We start from the raw sequence: 23671 nt of genomic DNA on the forward strand, positions 1-23671 counted from the left end.
TTGGCAAAATATCGTTTACCCAAGTGTTAACAGAGAAGCCATAAAAAAAATTCGATTGCACCGACTATGTCAATCGATAACGGCGACTCGCTGTTTTAATTAATAGTCTAGGAAGGATGGTATATAACCGAATATTTTCTGGATCGGAAAAACTTTTACATTGCAAAATACAGAATATCGATGCTGCGCCGGCGGCGTATAACGGCGCTGCTACGTCTCTGCAAATCCAGCAACGTAGCACGTGTGATCTACCGATCCTCATCACAACACACCCTTCAATTTCTCCGAGAACAATATCTGGAGCCTTAGCGTTCCTGTGCCTGTTGGTTAGTGAACTGCAGACGCTGTATTTATCACCCACTCTACGCCCTTCACCCCAGCAAGAATTAATTACTTCGAAAGACCTTTTAAGCCGTGTCGGTCATGACGCAATGTAATTATCGCAAAATTGTCTCATAATTACGCGAAATTTATGCTCACTGTGACAGACTTATACACCGAGGTGTCATTAAGACATATTTAATATTCCATAAGATTTTCCATAAATCTTCTGATGGGGACTAACAATTTCGACAAATTTCGTGTCACATGCAGAACAAATCAATATTTTACTTTCAATATTATTGTTATTTTATATCTTGCAATTGACATTAATTAAAAATAGAGATAATGATTTATTTTCAGAAATTCCCCACAAATCATTTTTGTACTGTAAACTCTTTCATTATACAAAACTACAATATGTTTAATTTAAAATAATTTATTTTTCATTAATTTATTATTTCTTTAAAACATTCTGCTATTATTATTATTATTCATTCTGCCATTGTTATTATTGTTTTAAAACATTCATTCTGCTAATAATGCAATTTGTGATATTTATGGTCGTATAAAATCTCGTTTTTAATTTTTAATTTTTTGTGATGCCTCTTTTAATCATTAAATTCATAAAATATATAGCAGCAGTATTCAAAGTAATCAATAAAATTATAAATTCTAGAATATTGTAATATATTAGCAGGATAATATTAGAGATCTTCGTCCCATACTTCGTACCATAGTTACTAAATTACGCGAAACAATTCAGGAGAAATCTGGGCTAGCTTCTTCTTCTCGAAAATTGCTCTGCTGGGAGACGGCAAATGAGAATCGATCGTTTCATTAAACCCTCACTCAGTATGAAAAAAGAACTCTACAGCAAAGCCATTCACATTGAAACTGATACGGACACGTCGCTCGGGAAAATAAAGTGCATAGATTCGCGTGGTAATGAATCAATCGGATTACGCACAGTTTGCGAGCACAAATTGACGCATACACGATAGAAATCAAGGAACACAAATGCTCCGCTTATCAACCAGAACACATTGATATGTGATTAAAGACTGTAACAATGTACAATGTTGTATGACAGAGCTGTGTGAAATCCTCGCGATAAAAATGTGGTTTTAAACGAAAATGCACGCGCTCGCATATACACACGCACACACAACGAATATGCATCGTTTTCAATGCGGAATTAATGGTTTCGTAAATAATGAATGAAAATTACGTTTAAAAGCAGACCGATTCTCGTTCCCCAAGCTATCTGAAAAAAATACGAAAGCATCGTATTGCGGATTCGATAGTCGAATTAAATTCTGTGAAAGTTATCTGTGAATTGATAGCTCTTGGCTTAATTTTATGAACATATAAAATTTAATGAAAAAAATTATATTTAATGAAAAGTTAAATCATCTATATCATTTCGCATTTCGAAATTCCGATTAATTGCATGCAATTACAAATAGCGTAAATTGTATCGAATAATTAAGGCAATAAATTGAAAATAATTGGGAAAGCTGTCTAGATTAAAACGGAAGGAAAGCTGCTTACTCATTATTATTATTATTATATATATAATTGAAATAGCATAATAATAGATACATGAAAATTGCAGTTTCGCGATTTAAATTTAAAATATATTATTTTTTCAACATATTCTAATTTTCTCTATTAATTACATTTAATTAAGCGTATCTAATTGAAACAGATGTAATTAAAATTAAAATGGAAAAAGGAAACTCGACTATATTTATAGTATTGCAAAGTATTTTAATTAATTCTCACAAACATTGTAATTTTCTCTCTCTCTCTCTCTCTCTCTCTCTCTCTCTCTCTCTCTCTCTCGCTTCTTCCCGTCTTTTTCGTTTTCTCTCTTTCCTGTGTCATGTCGATCGGAAAAGTAATCTAACGTGTCAATGAGAAAAATCGCGACAACGAGATGGACGTCCCATCTTTCGGAATGATGCATATGCGTTACTCGTCGCTCTTTTGGACAGGTTCATTCATTCGCCGTCTGATTCGTCTATTCGCTGCCTTCGCGAGTATTTCATTACTGCTATTTCGTGATTTCATAGTTACAAGAGATCGAGAATTAAGCATCATATATGTTTACCGAAATACTATATATTTGTTTTATTTGCCTAATTATTCCCTTTTTACGATAATTATTGAAAATGGTACAAAAACTAATAAAAAATATTTTAATATCTTCGTAAAAGAATTAAGATTGTTTATGAGATTCCGTAATTTTCGTACATTATGATTAATAAAGCATCTCGATTTGAGATACAATAATAAATCACGAGTTTAAGTATTGTACGTAACACAGTTTGCATCACATCTTTTGTATCATGTGTCCTTTTAAAAGGGAACTTTCTTTAAATTTATATATTATTATTAAAGATTGCAAAAATCCATATTTTTGCAATATAATAGAGTAGTTATGTGTATTCGACATATAAAATACTGTTTCATGCAATCATTATTTACAGCAATAAAAAACCTTGAAAATATTGAGATTTCAGTTGCAGCCTGTTAAATTGTTTATTAATTCCATTGAATGCAGCAACTTTAATTGATAAAGGCCGGACCGCGTAACATTGCACGAGTTGGATTCATTAATAATCACATAAAATAGCGAGGAAATATATACGAATGTTACGTACAACAATCCGATGAAAAAGATTTAATTTCCGATATAGTATCATATGTGGTTAGTTTTTGTAGCGACATTATTTCCAGCGCAATAATACTTTGTTTTCCGCATGACAGCTCATAAAAAAAAAAAATTACCGCTAATGAAAGTATAAGTAGGCATATTCATTGAATCAGTACGTGGCAAAAAGCTAATGATATTCCCGATCGCGGCAACAGGAAATATCTCTAAATTATGATGAATGAATGTATGCAGCGCAATAATAATCAACTATATTGTCAAGGAAGTTGCTCACCGGTTTTCACAGTTGGAGACGCCGACGGTTGCGCACACAGGACATGCGTGCTCCCTAAGAGCGCCAAAATGACGCGAAAAAACTTCATTCTGGTCATCGTGAGTAGCTATTTCATCAAAATCCTGAAATACACAAAGTAATAATTCTTCCTTTATTTCCTGTAACTGATAGCCAAGTTAATTGATATAAAGAGAAGGTTACTATTATAATTAGAAAAGATGAATAAAGACGAATTAAAGAATAACAAGATATTAATAGATAATTAATTTATTTTTTATATTAATTAATTAATTTATTTATCTTTTACATTAATTAATTAATATAATAAAATATATTGATTACATATATGCATATATAATATTTAAAGTATAAGAATTATTTTTATAAATATATTTGTGACTTATGATTTAATAAATAGAGAGGCAAAAATAGCCTCTATTATAGACAAAGAAATAAAATAATGTCATTTAAATAGTATTTTATTTTATTCTTTATATGCATATTTATGTTCATTTTTAATTATTTAGTAATTATTTTTATAGGCAAAGATACATATTATTATCCATACCGATGCAATCCATGAAATAAATCAATTTCATTATAATGTTTTGCACCAAGTGAAAACATCGCCTCTTTTTCTTCCATATAAAAAAGAGTGAAACAACGATAGCATCGTCTCGTCGCGAAATGAGATTCTGATACCGCAATTCGATCGCTGTGTGTTGTCGCTGCGGGAGCGTAATAAGGATGTGACGGGCGGTAAATGCGAAAGCGGGCGTGTGAAACGCGAGCGCGCTAAGATTTATCGGAAATTAATATGCTACCGAGCACGGGGCGAGAAATGCCTTCGCATCGTTTATGGAATGCGTGGAACGAGGATAGGAAGAGAATTTAAAATAGATTTGCTTGAACGAAAAAATACTCGTCGTCATCGTCTGTTCCCCTGCGCGGGGCTTATCACCGCTAAGATAACAACGAACTTGTGGAATGGGCCGTACAAAAGCGACTAAGGCACATTGATGATCGCCGTTAAGAGGATGGAGGTAGGATCTCGTGGTTAGGGGGTAGCTTGGATGGATCTTCTCACCGACCCGGTGGGAGATCGAGGATTGTATATCCCGGCAATCACCGGCACACACAAACACCGACTACCATCGACTTCTCGATACACACACGAACTGATCCACAGAATAGATCGCAGATAAGTAGCAATCTTGTTTCTCTCAGTTCAGTAACGTCGGCCCAACCCGGCTTAAAACAGAACGGAAGTCGAGTGCGACTTGGAGCGTGAATCAATGTGCTAGGAGATGCGGTCTCGCATATTGGGTGTGTGTTAGAAAACAAACCGGACAACTGCGGTAACGATTGACTTCTAAATAAACTTGACAATTAAAAGTTTTCGAACATATATAGTATATATATATATATATATATATGTTTACTCTGACGTATAATTAACCGTATTTCTAAATAAGAATTTTGATTTAGAAAATTTTCAATGCAATGCACTTGGCAACTCAATCGTATAACATTTCAAAAAAAAAAAATATGCAAATTCTACAATACATTATTCCTCAATCTACAGGAATATCGATAAGTAACGTTACGTGCTATTATACGCATGCATGATTAAATCCTTTTACACGAAATCGAATATTAATTCGCTAAAAATGCGTGTTAACGCCATAAAGTTATATATTCGCGATTAATTCGCTGATTAATTATTCACGCGATGTTCTCCATTAGCGGAATGATTTATCATTTCAACGAGATATTGCACTCAAATTTCATTATCTTAATAGGAAAATTGAACCTTTAATGGCCACGTATGCCGCGCCAATGCCTCATAATAAGAAATCGATAAATAACCAGCGCCAAACCTTCCCTTTTGTCTTTCCCCGCCCTTAGAAATCGCAGAGTCGTCTAAATCTACCGACCGCTCGGCCGTATCAGGAACTCATTCCGCAAAGAGACGATTTCCCACTCTTCCGGCGCGCCGAAACCCCGAGGAAAAAATGACGTAGACGAAGCACCGGTGAACTTTGTAAAATACGAGTGCAACCGACACCGCGCGATGCATTTCGTGTGCATCGCTGTGGGCGCTTGCATTCGTGACGAATCTACTCGACGAGCAATCCGAGCAGAGTTTCACACACGGCTGATGAACGAGTGCCGGCGATTTATCGCATTCATGTATGTGTGTGTGTGTGTGTGTGTATGCCAGTACTGTCGTAGAAAAGTGCATACACCTGCAGTAAATAGAAAAAGTGCACGGAATCACCTCGAGCGCTACCACTTACTCGCCATCAAGTAACGAAACCCCGGGCGCATATCAAAAATCTTTTTGGTATATTAGCTCCGAATTGTGTTGGTTTCGTTTGCTACTATTGTTCGTATCTGAAATGCGAACTAGCTATTTCTAAAGAGATGTGTTTGGAGATGCAATAAATAATATACTAAGCGCTAAATGGAAGAGAACTAATACACATCAAAAATTTATAATACTAGTAAAATACTAGTGTTATAAAATTGTTGTCCCTGTTTTATTTCATTATATAAGAAATTTGCCGAAATAAACATTTTCATTTGAAAATCATATCTAGTAGATATATAAATGTATGATATTTTCTTACGTAATATAATTCTTCAACGTTTCTTTATTATTATCTCGATTGTAAGATTAAAGAAGATGAAAATCGATTGGCGATGAAAGGTTTGTGAGTAATGGACATAACCGCGCTTCATTTATGTATGTAGTGGCCTGGAGGAAGATCGTCCCGAGGAATAAAGTCGTTCCAAGACTATAAATCAGCAAGATGGGCAAAAAATTATGCGGTAAAGTACTTTCGTTTTACTAGAAAGAAGAGCACCTTTAAACAGAGAAATTTGCATTTTCTCCCTGCTTACCTCGCAAAAACATTTCAACGTTGTGGATGAAGAATATTTTCTTATTAAGATCTCACCGTATCGCATTATACATAAATAATGATTGCTTTTCGATCACAAGAGTTATAAGATATATAATTACATATTCATTTAATGATACCTTTATTTAAATAACTTTTCAGAAACTCTCTTATCCTCGTTGTCTCTTTATGTTATTAAAATTGTGTTTATTATTTTTCCTGTCCTCTAGCATATATATTATGAGATTTCCGAGATTTGGCAAAGTATCTAGAGCCGTACTATAAAATGTAGCGAGTCTAACTTTTTGGCATTCATGCGTGGAATTTATAACGCGATACATAAACTGTGAATCTCAGGCAGCATTTAACACAATCTTTGTGTTCCAGTTTATTTAATTTTGAGCTTAAAGTTCTGAGCAACGTTTAACCGTGCCAAAGGCAGACAGGTCCAGCTTTTGCCAAGTACTATGTTATCGGTTTATATTGAGAAAAAGTTTCTGGTGGATTCCGAAAGCCCGGAAACTTTATCAGTGTTTTAGAGAATAACTTCTTTTGTTTCGTATACTTATCGATCTTCATTTACAACTTTACTTGATCGATGATGAGTGGTAGTGTATACGAAAGTGTCAGACAACCGGGGAGTAGATTCACTGCTCCCTCCTTACAAATCAAACTTTATATCAAATTTAATATTTTTGGACACATCCAAGTGTCTAAAGTAAACTTTATCCTCAATCTCGTTTTCTTCGTGACTTTCAGAAAGTGGACACACGAGATTGAAAAGATAAGAAATGTAGAAAAATAATTAAACATTAATTATTTAATAATTATATTATACTAAAATTTTTATAAAATTCAGAACTATTTTTAAATTTAAATTAAAAATGAATATTAGAGAAATGACCGTGCGAACACAGGAAAACTGTTCTAAACTGTTCATTCGTTACGAAATTTTACTTTGCAGTTTAGATTAGGGGTCGGATAAGTCGTTCCCAACACTAACCAAGTTAGGGTCAGATTGTTTTAGATTAAGATCAGACTAGCTTAGAACATAGGTTGTGGGTTAAGATAAAGTTCAGAAAATTACAAATAATATTTTTTTTTTTTCAATTTTACTTATGTAACTATATATTTTAAATATAAAAAAAAAATTATAATACGCATATTAAAATTAAGAAAAATTGAAAAAATAAATTTGCAAAAAGATTAGATTAATATTCGACAGAATTGATTCAATCTTCATCAACGTGGATTTTGTTTTGCATTAAAAACATTAAAGCGCACGCTCAACAATTTCACGTGTCGGTCCCTCGTTCTAAACAACATTCACTTTCCACTCTGTTTAATACATGAAATGACCGCCGATCACTATTTTTTCAGTCGCACTGACACCCGCCCATCGCAAACGAACCATGCGAACATAACGCACTCCGGACCACGGCGGCACACACAATCGCGGTGGGATTGCGGTCGACGTGGACGGTAGATAGGTACATAACACACATACACGTGCACACGTGCTGTGCCGTGCAATTCGAGCAGCCGTGAATAAGGAATGCCGCGGAAAATCTTTCGAAACGTGCATTTCCGTAAAATATTCTATACGTGCCGCCATAGCCACCCTCGGCGTTGGCATAGCGAGAATCAAGATGATAACGGGACAGGTTCTCGGTGCCACCCTGACAACACGAGCGACCGATGGTAGCTTCAAGACTGGCACGTGGAGACGCGGGTGAAATCGGGAGACAAAATCCTCTTTTTCAAACCTCTGGCACGCTAGACATCCTGGAACCTTTCGCGTTACCTATGACGTTAAAACGCGGCAGTAAACGGTTGCGGGGATCGCTGTCGGGCGAAGCGAATAAAAGAATCAAGAGCACGCCGGGGTGGAAGAATGGTTCGCGGTTGACGCGTTTCTCGTAAAAGTCAACCGCGTTTCACGACTGCAGTTAACGTCATGCATTTTCGTGCAGGAGTGTTTAAATGACGGTGATCCGGTGAAAAATTTGCCAAGAATATGTCGAATTGTTTGTCAATGATACGAGCGCCAATTTATGCTATCTAATAGTTCTCGTTATTTGAATACAAGCGCTCATTAGTGGGCATCGTTAAAAAGGAAATCACGGCGATCTTTCGTGGCATTATTCGCGAAACAACGCGCGGAAGGAAGAACGTGATGGGCGATCGCAAATATTTCGTAATTTATGAAAATCGCTTGATCATATAAATAGATAGTCATGCCGCCTGATTTACTTAAATATCTTTACGATATTTTACGAAGTTTTCTATCTCTGTTGAAAATGAATTTACTGCGCATAAATATTCAATAGATGCCGAGACTTTCTTGCAGTAATATCAATACTTTGGAATAAGAAAACAATTCATATTATTCTCTAATGTGAAAATAAAGCAGCAAATATTCTACATCCACACACGTAATATTTTCTTTTCTCTTCTTTCCTCTCTTCTTCCTTTCTGATTTTTAGTATTGATGTATCTCCATTGAAGAAAATAATGGCATGGAACATACATGTTATCTTAAAATAAATGAAAACTTGAGTTATTCTCCCTCGAAACTCCTCACGTTATAACAGAATCCAATAAAATAGCTATTACTCTGTTTTTCCACATAATGTTGAAGGTTGCTATTATTCAATTATTCTTCTTTTTTATTTCTTATATTTTAACAAAAAAATTTAAACAAAACACTAATTGTTTGGATAACATGAGAGATTCTTGAATTCAATAATTATAAACGTAATTATGCCTAGTAAAATTTACGAAAAATCGCGTTTTAATATATCAAGTTTGAAATAAAAACCTGAGAACGAGCCTAGGCTGCTAGCACAGTTAATGACCACGTGATCTGATGATTTTAATCAACGTATTATTTTACTACCGCAAAATTGTACTATCCACTTTGTTTGCCTTTCCGCTTTATATTGCAAATGTAAAACCCATCCGGGGCAAGTGTACGCAAAGGATACTGTACCACTCGACGATACACGTGCATCCATGCTTGCGGTCGGGCAAACACACGGATTCGCGATGCACGAGTTGAAAATCAACACTGCTGGCACGTGCAACGATGCGCCGTTTCGTCCATGCGTATCCATCCATCTGTTGTCGGTTGCTTGTCTACTATCCTGTATGATTACGCGCGCAGTTGTAAAGTGTTGTTGACCGGACAATGAGCTGTCAGTCTGTCCACTCTCGCCTCCGTGTCACGTTCGCATAAAGTAATGCCCTCGTAATATGATACCACCGCAAAGTAATAATTATTTGCTGCACTACTTTCTTCGAGAATAATTGTATATGCGCGATAATGATAATTAAAAGCTTTGCGACAAAAAATACTTTCTTTATATTCGCAATATGTATGTTAAAAATAATTAATTAGATTGGAAAGTCTTTATTTCTCACATATAAAAATAAAGGTATTATATTTATTATCTTATGCAGCTCTCAGCTACTTAATATTTTTAATTATAGAAATGTTGTACGCAACCTCTGTCGGCAGAAGAATATTTGAAAAATGCATAAATCGATCAGATCTGACCTCGAGCGAGTCTTTTCTTGAGCAAACGACACGCCCGTATCCGTCCCAGCTCGTTTCATATCTCAAAGCATCTTTAAAACATCCGTTAAAACATCCTTCCACTTATTTTCTTCCATCGAGGGACATACGATACTTTATTATACATCGCGCTGCATATCATTCAAAGTTTCCACGATACTCAATTAAAGTCAGTCTTTGCAGAGCATCGAGCGAGATAGTCAACACGAATCATCATCTCGCGCTCGTTTAAAATGAATAGCGACGGACAGGGAGAGCCGCAGACTTGGTTGCCGACATTTATCCGTACGGCACCAAGTATCTGTTATTTTAATGAATGCTGCGGAGTACGTGTTTGTACATCTTTAACGAGGCATACGTGAATAAATCTTGGTTAAAACCGACTCTCGCGTGCAAGACTCATCCAGTATACGATCCATCTACCCGCTACATCCCACTGAGAACTCCGAGATGTGTATGCGCAAATTATTCAATGTTTTTTTGTTTTTTTTCAAAAATACATTCTATACGGATGTATACTCCATTTCTTTCTACTATGCGATATTTCACAATTTATGCACTATCATGACGTTGAATCAATTTATTATTGAAATTTTAACGCGCACGTGATTTGTCGAAACCTTCTTTTAAAATATCTAAAAGGTAATGTTAATAACTGCGAATAATAAAGCGTACATATTTCGAAGATAATATTATACATTTTTATTATTTATTATAAATATTTGTAATATTATGTTTTTGTAAGACTTTCATATTTTTTGCTAATTTCAATTTATCCGCAGCATATATTTTCAGTTTTTCCGTTACATTTAACTTTTATTCGCGCGATAACACGTTTTTTCTCGTTAATTATGTTAAATATGTTACTTATAATTCCATAAATAAAATTGTAATTATATAGAACGAGATATTTTTTCATCATAAAAATTACACCAAATGTATGTTATTTAAACTAGAATATTATTAAAATAAACATTAAAAATTTTTAAACTCGAACATTGTATTTAATTCATCGCAAAAGATGAATTGACTTTAATTAACGCAAAAGCTATAAAATAAATATTAGCAGAAAAAATCATTTAAAAAAAATCATGTTTGAAAATTTCGATTTTATTAACGCGATTTTCATAGATAGATATCAAGTATTGATATGCATAAATTTGTATAATCGCGCACCCTCAAGCAATATATGTAGCTTGTTGCGAAGGCGATAGTATATCACTCATATGAATTGTACATTAATCTTCTTCGAAGTGGAAGGACCCGATGTCACGCGCAGAGTTTCACAGGATGACGAACCGTTTTCCCGAAATATAGCCTTTCCATTGATCAGCCAGCATTCACTTAGTAGAATTCAGATTCGCCGTCTTCGTATAGAGGCATTGTCTGGCTTGAGGCCTGTACGTCACTAATGGGGGTATGCAAGACCCCAGATACCCAGGCTGCATGACAAATGCACTAATCGGCCTTCAGTACAGAATCGTTATGCCCGCGCAAAGCTATGAGTGATTACTTTGACCCGACCATAGCGCTCCTTCGATGAATATTGAACGAAAGGCCGATTACATATTCCGTAGACGTTACCGTAATTTTACGGTGATGAGAGAAAGTAAGAAAGTTGACTGAAGCGCGGATTTTCATACGCGTTCGATACATTGCGCGTTAATTGAAAAGTAAGAAGCAAAAAAAAGATATATATGAATTTCTGCTGTCTCTTGACAAGAGGAAAGATTTTAAGAACCCGTAAAATATGAGAATTTCTCTTTAATTATCCCAAACAATGCAAAACTTATCTATCTCTTATTCTCGCTTATCATGTTATCTATCTTGTGTGATAAAATTTTATTTAAGAGAATCTCCTTATTCTTGTAGAATACTATTTTTTTTCTTCACACGAACTCTATTTTGCGCATAACTCTGATTCTTAAAAAATTGATTTACATTCGTATCAGTCCGCGAGCGAGATGCGAGCGTGATTAGGCAACGTTACTGCACCAATATGGAATCGAAATCGCACCAAGACCGGCAGCGCTCTGATACGTATAATGAAATATGGTTATTGATACAAATTGCCGCGGATACATTTTAGTACATATTTGTCACACCGAGAAAATTATTGCGACACCGATATTATTGATCCACTAAATCACTGTTGAAGAGGAAGGGAAGCGGGGAGAGGGGGAGGGGGGGAGGGGGAGAACGTTGGGAGAACAGATAAGTTTATTCGACGAGATTGCGATACGGGAACGCCGATCGTAAAATTCGAGGTGTGAGAGAATAGTAAAATCCTTCGGCTTAAATCAAACGAGAAAATATGCCATGGCACCTCAAAGTAGCTTTTGAAAAAGTTTTTAAAGCTCGGCTTCGAGAATACGGGAAAGTTTCGAGGAAGATTCTTTTTTTCGAAAATTTCGCACCTTCTAAACGCACGCGCGCGCATGGACTTTGAGTCGCTACATATAAATATATAAAAATGCAATATTTTTATTCTATGAAAAACATGAAGAGTAAAATTAATTACATCTGATGAATATTTTAGAGAACAAGCTCACACATTTCCGATTATTTCTATATTAGGTGTATCGTCTAAATATATTTTTTATACGTACACAATTACACATATGATTCGAAAAATAGTATGCAAAAATTTATTACTCTTTTAAGTCTACTTTATTATGCTAGAAATTGAAATTTTTATTAATGCTAATGAAACATGAGATTATTAAAATGCATGATGAGAAAAATATTTCATGCGTTTTATATTTTTTAGTTTTATTATCATTCTTGAGAGCTGTTTTTTGCAATTTTATTTTAAAATTCCCAAAAATTTTTTTTAGCTTCCTTTACACAATATCATTACTAGCTTTTTTACACGTCATTATTTCTTTTTATTTAAAAGATGTTTAACTGTAATATAATAATAGACTAATCTGCATTATGTAATCTTATATTTTATTAAGATTATCAATAATATTTTTGCAAAAATTTATAACAAAAAATTCCTTATTGTTCCTAATAAAAAAATCAATACGTACACTCCAAAATAATTAAAACAGATAAATAAAATTTTAAATAAAATACAAAATTATGTGTCAACTTTTTTTTTTGTAATTTAAGATAGTAATTTAAGATTCATCTTACTTAACATGTTTGATGCTATTTTCTTCATTAAAAGCCGTTAATAATTCCCAACGAAGCCTGACTTTTATTCGTAGAACAATGGAGAAAACAAATAGAAATTGCTTTGTCAAAGTCGAACGATGACAAATGTCAGTTCTCGAGAAAGGGTTGGAAAACTCATTAAATGGGCCTGTCGATTGATGACTCTCTATAGCATCATTATTATCGGGAGCGTTCGAGTTAACTGCATTCGAGCATTCTAGATGCGACCTAGTCCCAAGCTTAACTATTTCCTCCCCTCCTTTTGTTTCCGGGGCATTTCCGTTCCGGGGGTACCCAACCTCCGCCCGTTCTTCCATCAATCATTTCAGTTTTGCGCAAGATTCGCCCATTATTTGAATCCCTTTCCTCCATCTTCTTCCACTGCTTGCATCTTCCGTTCAGTCAAATCTTTTCCGCTATCTCGCGAAATTGAACGTTCAATATCTTCAACTTGTATCATTTAACGACACAAAAAAGTTTCTCGTTTTCATAATTCATGCTTCGTAACATTTTTATTACATATGTATGCGTAAAAACTGTATGCATAACAACAATACGCATCATAAAATATTTTTACGAAGTAAAAATGCAATTAATCTATATGTCAATTAAAAAGAACGTTACACGTGCAAAATGCTGTACGATAAATCGACATTAGTATATTATCAAGCTATAGATAAAAACGTAGCTAAAACAATTGTCAATATATATATATATTGTCAAAGATAATGAATTACACGTCGAGTAAACATATTTTGGATTATTAAAAAAACTGATATTTAAAAAACAATATCCTATGATGAAACTGGCAATGTATTAAAGTTACTGTAATTTAATGCAGCGGAGATTACTTTTAGCGGTGTATTATGAAAAATGGAATAATGTGTTCTTTTTTCTATGACCGCGATTACCCGCGGCGGCGATACACATATACGCCGCCAACCGCCAAGAGTTGGAAATTTCATCGTAGTTCGCTAGACCGCGAAAACTGGAAAAAATATCGCATCGATATTCGCGCACACGAAGGAAGACTTCTAGAAAGTATGCTCAGTAAAATCGATATTATTATTATTTATTCTCGCATAACTAACATTATAGATTACTGATTAAGATCAAATGTTTTTTACATTGATGTAACAAATTTCTGTTATAAATGTCTTACAATTAGCAAATAAAATTAACAACAAAAAATATTATATTTAGTCATTAATTACAAGTTAATAGACTTTTAGATCTAATTTGACTCTACGATAGTAGTTTATGATTTTTCATACGTGCAAAAATTTACTTAACTTTTGAAATTTAATTCAGACATTTTTATTTTATTATTATTTATTACAGGTTATAAATACTATAAAATTATTGTTTATAATATATAAGTATATGGTACTTATATCCAGTAATTTTATTGATCCGAAATATGTTATTTTAAATAATAGAAAAAATTAAAGATTTTTTTTCTCAGAGAATTTTCCATTCTATAAAATTCTACAAAAATTTGTCATTCCATTTAAAAAAATAAAAAGTTAAACTTTAAATCTCCTTCCAGTACAAAACTATTGTAATCATATAACGTGCAACTGAAAACCGTAAAACTCTATATATATATATATATATATATATATATATATATATATATATATATATATATATTTCAGGTGGACAGAATTAGTGGGCGATGTATATATACGGCGTTAAACCAAGCACTGCGGATGAATCAATATGGAATTAAGTCAAAATTTGCTTCTTAAAATAATTATTTTTTATTATGGAATTATACATAAATAATAAAAAAAAATAAAATAAGGGGAAAGCTCTAACACAATTTTTAATAATAATTATTTTTCTTTCCTTAAATATTATCATTCATTGTAATAAATTAATAGAAATTTCTACTATTTATCGTTATTTGTGTGATAATTTTATGCATTTGTATATACATAGGTGGAAGAGATTGGTTTTGCTTAAAAAATCTGCAACGTAAATAGGCAATGTATCGGATTTTAGCCGTTTAATTTAGCCCTCACGTTTATTTCAATGAGCCTTCACTCCAGGAGTTCTAGGTAATGAGAAAGCAGTAAAGACAGATTAAGAGATCCCCAAACTCTTCCCATTTCTGGAGCCAACATTCTTTTGTGACAAATCCATTAGGGACTTCGAAGAAATTGAGTTTGCGCCCGCGATTCATTATAATCTCATTTATAAATGAGAACTAACTGCTCGCCCAGAAAACTACGACAGCTCTTTTAATTATCGCGCTCTAATAATGCAGCTCCAATAAATCATTCGAAAACTAGACAAATCTCGATAAGAGAAATCAGTAGCTTTATTCTAATCTTTATGAATACATTTACGTGTTTCAAATGCAGGATATAAAAAATATTTGTAAAATGTTTTTTCTCCTACGCACAAATAATAAGCTGTCTACGTTCATATATATTGTTTTTGGATGCGAAAATATTCCGTACCTTTAAACCGCAAGACAAGAGAGATGGAATAAATAAAAATTTAATTGTTTATTTATCTCGTAAAATATTATATGAAAAAATTAAATAAAAATGTACAAAGAGATAATATCAAAATCTCTTTGATCTCTAAAAAAAGTTTTATAAAAATACATGTTTAAAAAACAAAAACAATATTAAATTTATTCCAAAAATTTTAGAAAAAGATAACATTCTGAAATCTCTTTTTTATTTTGAAAATTCTCACATACTTCCACTAATTCTTAAAATATTAAGTATGTTTGATAATACATGTATTTTGCATTTTATATTAATATTTAAGCATCTTTCTATGCAATCTTACGCAGAAATCGTAATTATTCAGAAAAGTATAATATTCCTTTAAAGAGCCTAATTTAACCCCGAAACGTTGTTAACGTATGTACTCGAGGATACTTACGTTACCTAATTTCATGTTAATATCATGTGTGCTCATTACAACTTCGGCATAGTTAGTTTAGTTGGTGATTTAGTATTATAATTTCCTTTTTATATTAACTCTTCCAGTTTAAAATTAAAAATATAAATTTGTGTTATTTATTTTAAAACAGTGTATATCAATTAATTCAACACCTTTTATAACAATGTTTTACTTTTTTTAAAGGTTGTTTTTAAAGGTTTTTATGAGTTTTTGTATTTTTTAGAAAAATAAAATTTTAATTTTAATTACGCTTTACACAAAGATAGATTTAATATTTAATTTAATTTAATAAAATATTCTATAACTTTTCACAAAGTTAATTATTATTAAACTAATATAAATGTGAAACTTACGTCCAAGCAAATTGTGTGCTCCTCTTCTTTTTGAGGTAAACAAGATCGAGGAAATCGCCTTTCACGTAGAACACCGAACTGAACGATCGAAAGACAATGGCACAAAATCAAGTGAATCGAGTGAATGAGAACGCAACTAAAAAGAGACAAACTCTTTTGAAGCACTCGCTACGAAATATCCGACCACTTCCGGCACAGCTTTTCCTCGACACTCTTAGATCTCACGAGAGCGATCGATCCTTGGGACGGCGGTTACGATCTCGAATCGCCAACAACCCTCGAGATACACTCGAGAATGTTTAACAGGATTTGGCGCGAGAACACATGATGCGATATTTCGCAAAGACGATAGCAATTTATTAAAGGAATTTCGCCGCGCTTTCTTCGAACGTGCAGCGGGCACTTTTGTTCTCATGCATATTTTATTTTCCTTCGCGATGTCGCGTACGATCTTTTATTACGACGCGCAGCGCTGTCACGTTGATCCAATTTCGACCTTAACTCACGGAGAACTTTGTGCCACGATGGAAAATTAATAGAACGTACTGTCAACACTCTTTTTTTTTCCGCCGCAACTTTTTACGAGCGCCGAAAGGCGTATAAGCGCCGATAACGGAAAGAGCTTCGTTTGTCGGTAATGTGTCAATATTGTTATAGTTAGTCACGGTATATTATGATTTTGTCTCGACGACTATCGATCGCGAAAGAAAGTGAATTAATTTATTATCCATCATATTTTTTCATTCATTGCACGCACAATTTTTTATTTCAGGATGCGTAGCGCGAAATTCGATCTTTTCGACGACTTGTTATGATCCCTTCTTTTATTTTTTATCTTGTATTTCAACACTAATTATATATGGGCGATGCAATCTCTGTTTTAATTTTGCTAAATTCGCGATATTCTTCGCCTAATTCCCGCTAACTCCCGTACCTCACATACGTTTTCGCACTCGTAATATAATAATGATTTAGATACAGCACGCGCCGTGATTTTATCCCGATGTATTCCGATCTCAAGAAGCAATCTCTAATTACGTTGATAAAACGCGCGATAAAAGTTCGATGAAATATTTCGAACAAGAGGCAATCACGTATACACTTTATGGGGAAATTTCATGTCTCTGAACAACATTCCAGCAAGGTAGCAGCATTAACACAATTACTGTTAATATTTTCGCGTTTCACACAACACTTTAACCACTCGAAAATTGCGGTTTTGCACAGTGGAAGGCCGATCAAATGGTCAGTCGGAGCTTTATCCATCCGAGTACTTTTCGCCGGCACTTCGCGTAATCGTTTTCGAGAGCACACCTCTGGTCTGGTCACGTAAGGAAGTAGAGCACGATGACGTTACTGTTATTGCGAACGTGTTTTTACAGTTCATGTGTGTTTTTTTTATAAGAATCACCATACATTTGCGACAAATGTCAGTGTTATTCCCGTGGTTTTTCCAACACTTCAAAGATTTCGAGGGAATCCTTGTAATAACCACAAGCAATTCAAGTTTTCAGCATGTCACAAAATACTTCTCATAAATTTTATCCCCAGTCAAATGGCGAGATACGCGTCCACGATATATTACGTATCATCGGAAAAAAATTATTTTTTCTTTTTTTCTCCGCGAGTTATTAATATCCCAGCGACGTCGAACGATCTTATTTCTTTCGCTCCAACGCACTTTCCTATAACTTTGCTTGCAACGAATTATGCCTGCTCCGACGACGAAAGATCTTCAATAATTCGCATGCGGAATAATATGGCGGTGCCTGAAGATTTTTATTCTTTAGAGTTTCATTTTTTGCAAATAGATTCGTTACTCTGAGATGTTTGTAACGGGAGTTAATTCGATATTATTTAAATATTGACACTAATATGGTTCGAATTTTATCTGATTATGTATGTTTCTCTGACGTAACCTTTGCCATTTTTGCAAAGTTTCTCATTCCTTATAAAAAAATTACATACGCTACTTTCTTCCTTTAATTATTAAAATCTTATGAAAGAAATTGCGATTTATATATTTGTAATGTTTAAATAAAACTTTATTTAATATCGTCGACAATTTTGTTGACAGTTTTCTCGACTCATCGTTACAAAAAAAAAAAAAATAATAATCTAATTTTATATATAAATTTGCGATAACGCCCTATTTTTTTAGATAAATTTACTGGTGAATCTTGGCATTCAAGTGCCGCTTAGAATCAAAAGATTTGCGCTTGTGTTAAGCTCATGGCTGTTAAAGAGTGCCCGGAGCCAAAGCTTTAATGGAAATTTTTGTTGATACATTTACGCACTGCCGTAGAAATATTTCTGTCGGATATTATATTGGACATAGGTTGTCACCGTCGATTCGAGATTCGATTTTAAATTCAAGATCCTCTCGAACACAATGATCCATCCAAAACGTATTTGTCCCCAAAATCGCATAAGTTTTATCACATTCGAACCCACTCGATTACTTCAGATACATCAAATATATTCTCACTCGAGTTTTGATCGAACTTTTTAAGTGCCAATGACACTACAATGTTCCCCTTGTCATACTCGGCGTAACTATTTTTTATATACAAACGAGAGACTTGCAATGCGCGGCAATGCTTTAATCCGGATTTCACTGAACGTGTTTTATAACACACTCACTGCAAGTATCATCTCACTGCCGCAGAATCCCAGGATTTATTTTAAATTATTCGAGCATCTCAAGCACGTTGTAGACAATTGTTATCCACGTAAAACAAATTTTATATAAAATTCTCCAAAATTTCTATGCGAATCGCGCGATTTTTCTTTCTTTTCGAGATAAACGCTGTATGCACTTGCAGTTTTCAAAAATCCAAACGTTCTCTCTCTCTCTGATACATGGACCAGATCACCCGCAATTCCGCCGAAAATCTCCGCATTCCCGCGAGTACATTCCGTTTCTGAAAGCACTTAGATTCACGAAACTCGCAAAGCGCGCGGAAGGGAAACAGATTGCTCGACAAGTGATAAATAACGTGTCCTTGTCTCGAGTTAGATTAAAATAAGTTTGACGAAAATTGATTTTCTGATTATTTACACATACAGATTATTTATCGAGAGCGCAGCATCTGTCAGCGATCGATATGTCCGCGATTGATCGTTCACTCGTCCATTGATCGCTCATCATCTATCCCCACGTGTATAACTTTGTTTTCTTCTCATTAAGACGCACTCTCGCAATTCTTTCGACAACTTTGACTAATCGACGTTGCTCCTTGATCACCATTCGAGATTTTTAATCGCGCCCGGTCGGACAATCTATCGCGACAACGCGAATGGAATTGACGAGTTTTGTCAAAAATAAAACATAATACCGATTTTTTTCCTCCAAAAGTGGTCTCACCTTAGCGGCGGATGCGCGCGCGAAACCACCACGAGTGATGCTCAGGTCGAACTGGAGCCTCCGACGCGGCGCTAGCGTCGCTACGAGCGAGGGGTAAACCAAAACCACCCTCCTCCGTGCCGCGTCGTCCACCCCCGACAAGGAGGGTAAGCGGCAGTGGCGGAGGAAAAGCTAAGTCGCCCGGAGTTTGAGCTTCAAATCGCGAGAGAATGAGAGATCTCTTGAAAAGACAAAATTGTAATGCGATTGCCACTGTCTGTTAATGCCGTTTATCTTCTACTGCAAATTAATACAAAACAAGCTTCACGTCCATTTTATATAACAATAATATTTCATTCGATTTTAAATCCTTTAGGCAACTGAAGAATGTAACTAATGTGTCTGAAGAGATATGTCAGATCGGTATAAAGTAGAAATCTTCATTAAAATACTCTTAAAAAAAAAAAAAGAAAAGATGTTTCGTATAAAATATACAAGCCTAAAATCCATAGAAGCAATACATTTAAATATATGATTAAACATATTATAAATAAATATATATAAAACTATCAGTTTTGTATAATTTCCACAAAATATATCCAAAGCCATATATTAATAATTACAACATTTATTTAAGAAAAATAAATATCTATTATCATTTGCATATCCTAATTATCTTGTCAGGAATATCTTTCATACTTGTTATTGAGCGTTTATGAAGCGAGTCGCCCCGTTTGTGATATTTGTATCGACGTAAAATGGCTCATTCTCGACGTATTATGTCAATTATGCTTATATACGATATAATGAGCGCAATACAGTGCTCATCGTGGATTGTAACGTACACTCCTGATACACCTCCGTTTGTTATACATCGCGATGTAACGTGTCAGAAGTGTCTATTGATCTCAGTGATGTCGAATGCATAGAACGGTCTAATGCGTTATCCGTATCGAATGGTCGATGCGCCGGCAATAGATCATCCGACGGGCAGCTGAGATTTCGGAAATTACCTATTCGATATCGCGGCGCCACGATTTGCAAAAACGGCAACCGACGTTGACTGATGCGCGAATGACTGGAAAACTCGATTTTGCGAAAAAAAAATAGGCACAAAAAGAAGAAAAAAAAAAAAAAAAAAAAAGAAAGAAAGAAACGACGCGCACGCCACCGGAATTTCCGCTTATTTCGCGGTAGTCGAATTTTCGAATTGCACGAAACAAACGGAGAATTCAATCGACCTCATGCCCATGCCACGGCAGGAAACAAATATGTATGTGCTTGCGTACGAGAAGATAAAAATAACACGATCGTTTTGCATCACGTCTTTCCTGTATGTAACAAACACGCTCGAAACGGAAGAGAGCGGCATCCTTCCGTTACTTTCGTGAAACGCAGCATACGCTTGTCATATGAAACTCCCGTTTTTTCATCTCCAGTAAATTATGATAGCCACTTTTCTCACGCGTTACGCCGGCGTCACAAAAATTTACATTCAAGATATTCAAATGGCGTATTTAGTATGTGAAGTATGCTTACTGTGCAAAAATATCACGTGTAAAATAAAATTTAATATATCACATTTGTGCGAGTGTAATTACAAGCACAATTCAATAGAAATTCTCAAAATAACATGTATTCCCAACGAGATCAATTCTGTAAAAATAAAATATCAAAAAAATGCAATAAATTTTCTACAGTGAGATTTTATAGATAAATTTTTTCAAATATTTTTAATAATTATATCGAGATAATAATATTAATAATTATATTAATGTTATATTGATAAAAATCCCTAGTCTTAGCGTAAGAAAACATATAATATTAAGTTATAAAATATTAAGTTATAATTAAAAGTTGAGATGAAAAATAATAATTTTTTTACCAAATATATTTAATTCGCGAGTATTTTAACTTGGACTAAAATTTGAATTTACCGTTAACATTCTTTACTTTTTGTACTCTTTTAAGCATTTTATAATATCTCAATTTAATTTATAGCACATAAAATACAAATAAGTAGCACAAAACCATTCTGGCAAATTGAAACATAAATAGATAATATTATATGCAAGCAGCGACGAGCAGGAATTATTTAAAAGCGTAACGACAATTCTGTCATGTGAAAATAAATGCTTGTTTCCATTCTCACTTTAAATTCAGCGTTAATTTGTATATCATAAAATCGAATGATTAAATATATGTAATAGCGTAAAATCAACCAGATTATCGCGCAATTTTTGCAAGTGGCGAAAACGAAATGCGCATCAAAAAGTCCTTCTAGTTTACCGTTTTATAATGTAAATCGGGGTTTATCGTGGAGTCTTGAAGCTTCTTAAGACTCCAGGTCCTGACCGCAAAAGTATAAGTAAGGTAAAACTAAACCAACTTTAGCACCGTCGAGTTCAAGTTAAAATTAAAGTTTAAAGACTTATAACTTCCTAACGTGCTGCTTCCTGATCTCGGGAACGAGGATAGTTAACTCGATAGGTCTCATCTTCCATACACACACATACATACACATACACATATACACATACACATACCTATGCATGCACACACGCAAACGCTTAAGCGCTAGCATTTTCAATAACTATGATACTTTTAAGCTCGGTTTTGACACGACGCTTGCATAATACTCTTAAAACTTTCGTGCCTTCTTTAATTTCTCACCTCGCGACCTTAACTCATGATCAAACACCAAGCCAGAGAAAAATCTCGAGAAGAACTTACACGTTTATTGCAATTTTAAATCAATTAAAAATCAAAATTGTAACATCCGATAAAGTAAATTCTATTAATAAACCTCTTCAAATTTTTATTCGCAAGTAAAATGCTTTCACACAATCAATAAAATTATAAATCGCAAGGGAAATATAATTAACTCTTATACTTTGTTATTTTTTTTTTGTATAATAGTATAATATCTCTATTTATTTTCCTGTATAAATAATGAATTTTTAGTTTTAAAAAGAACTTACAAGATTAAAATACTATTTTTTGTACTATTTAGTTTATATTATTACAAGACATAAAATAAAAACATTTTGTCGCAACAGTTTATATAACCAATAAATTTAAAAGTATTAATGTAACTTTACAGATCCGGTAGAATTTTATATGTATATAGCATAGAGAGAAAATACAATACAAATACAATACAAATACAATTTATAGAATTTTATATGTAAAATACGAAAATGTAGTTTACATAGAAAAATAAAAGCTATATTTGTGAAAAACAATTCGTGTACTACATCCAGCGCATTAAATAGCCCGCTTTTATTTTACAAAACTTATTTTGCTAACACTATTGTATTCCTGTACATTTTGTTTATTTTTAGTTTGTATTTTTTTTTTTTTTTATTCATATATTTTTCTGAATTTTTCATTGTGTATGTACATATATATCGAATCAATATATGTAAAAATCAATATATAAAATAGTCATTTAAAATGTAATATTAATTATGCAGCACACATAACATATAATTAGAAACAGATATCAATCATAGACTAGATAGGAATGCTATCGGCGTTTGAATTCTGAAATAACTATGTGAGGAAACAAAACAGATGCCGCCCGTACAATCGAGTGTGGTTATCGTTCTCTCAAATAAAAACGATCACCAACAATAACCGCGACATATACCAATATCCATTTATCTCCGTCTTCCTTTTTACCCATAGCGAAGGATTATATCTTCTGATAATGTTAAGGGTTATTAATCCTCATATTTCCGCGCCTTCATCTTTTATTACGTCAACGTGTCGTTTGTCTGTTTTCTCACAAAAATCCGAATTGATTGCTCAGCAATTTACACTTATCAAGAATATTTACTTTTATATATAATTATAATTAATTATTAAAATGTTTTTCATAATCGACAACAATTGGAAATGTATTCTCAAAGCTTGATAGTAATTTTAGAAACTTGTTAGAAATGTACGAAGCTAAATATTGAGAAATATAAATAATTGAAAACTACAGTTGAGACTTATGTTCTTAAATAGATAAAATGCAACAAGTTCTGCATTGTATATATTATGTCTGAAATTTCGCGTACTTTCTTTCAATTATTATGAACGCTTTAAATTCTTTAACAAATTTAAAGTTTAAATATTTT

At 33.6% G+C, this 23671-nt stretch overlaps 1 protein-coding gene across 3 annotated transcripts in view; it reads right to left on the reverse strand.

Annotated features, from left to right (window-relative positions):
- The window catches only part of LOC126855313 (basement membrane-specific heparan sulfate proteoglycan core protein-like), a 247012-nt gene that overhangs the window by 149271 nt on the left and 74070 nt on the right, over positions 1 to 23671 (reverse strand). For 2 of the 3 annotated variants that reach the window (XM_050602855.1, XM_050602853.1), the window contains exons 1-2: positions 16199 to 16764; positions 3276 to 3397 (exon numbers count right to left, since the gene is read on the reverse strand). In XM_050602855.1, the coding sequence (XP_050458812.1) occupies positions 3276 to 3372 (97 nt within the window). In that variant the 5' untranslated portion in view covers positions 3373 to 3397; positions 16199 to 16764. Of the gene's footprint in view, positions 1 to 3275; positions 3398 to 16198; positions 16765 to 23671 lie in introns of those variants that run through there. The other variant, XM_050602854.1, reaches the window with a different exon arrangement.

Source organism: Cataglyphis hispanica, chromosome 15, assembly GCF_021464435.1.
Source record: "Cataglyphis hispanica isolate Lineage 1 chromosome 15, ULB_Chis1_1.0, whole genome shotgun sequence".
NCBI classification, from domain to species: Eukaryota; Metazoa; Arthropoda; class Insecta; order Hymenoptera; family Formicidae; genus Cataglyphis; species Cataglyphis hispanica.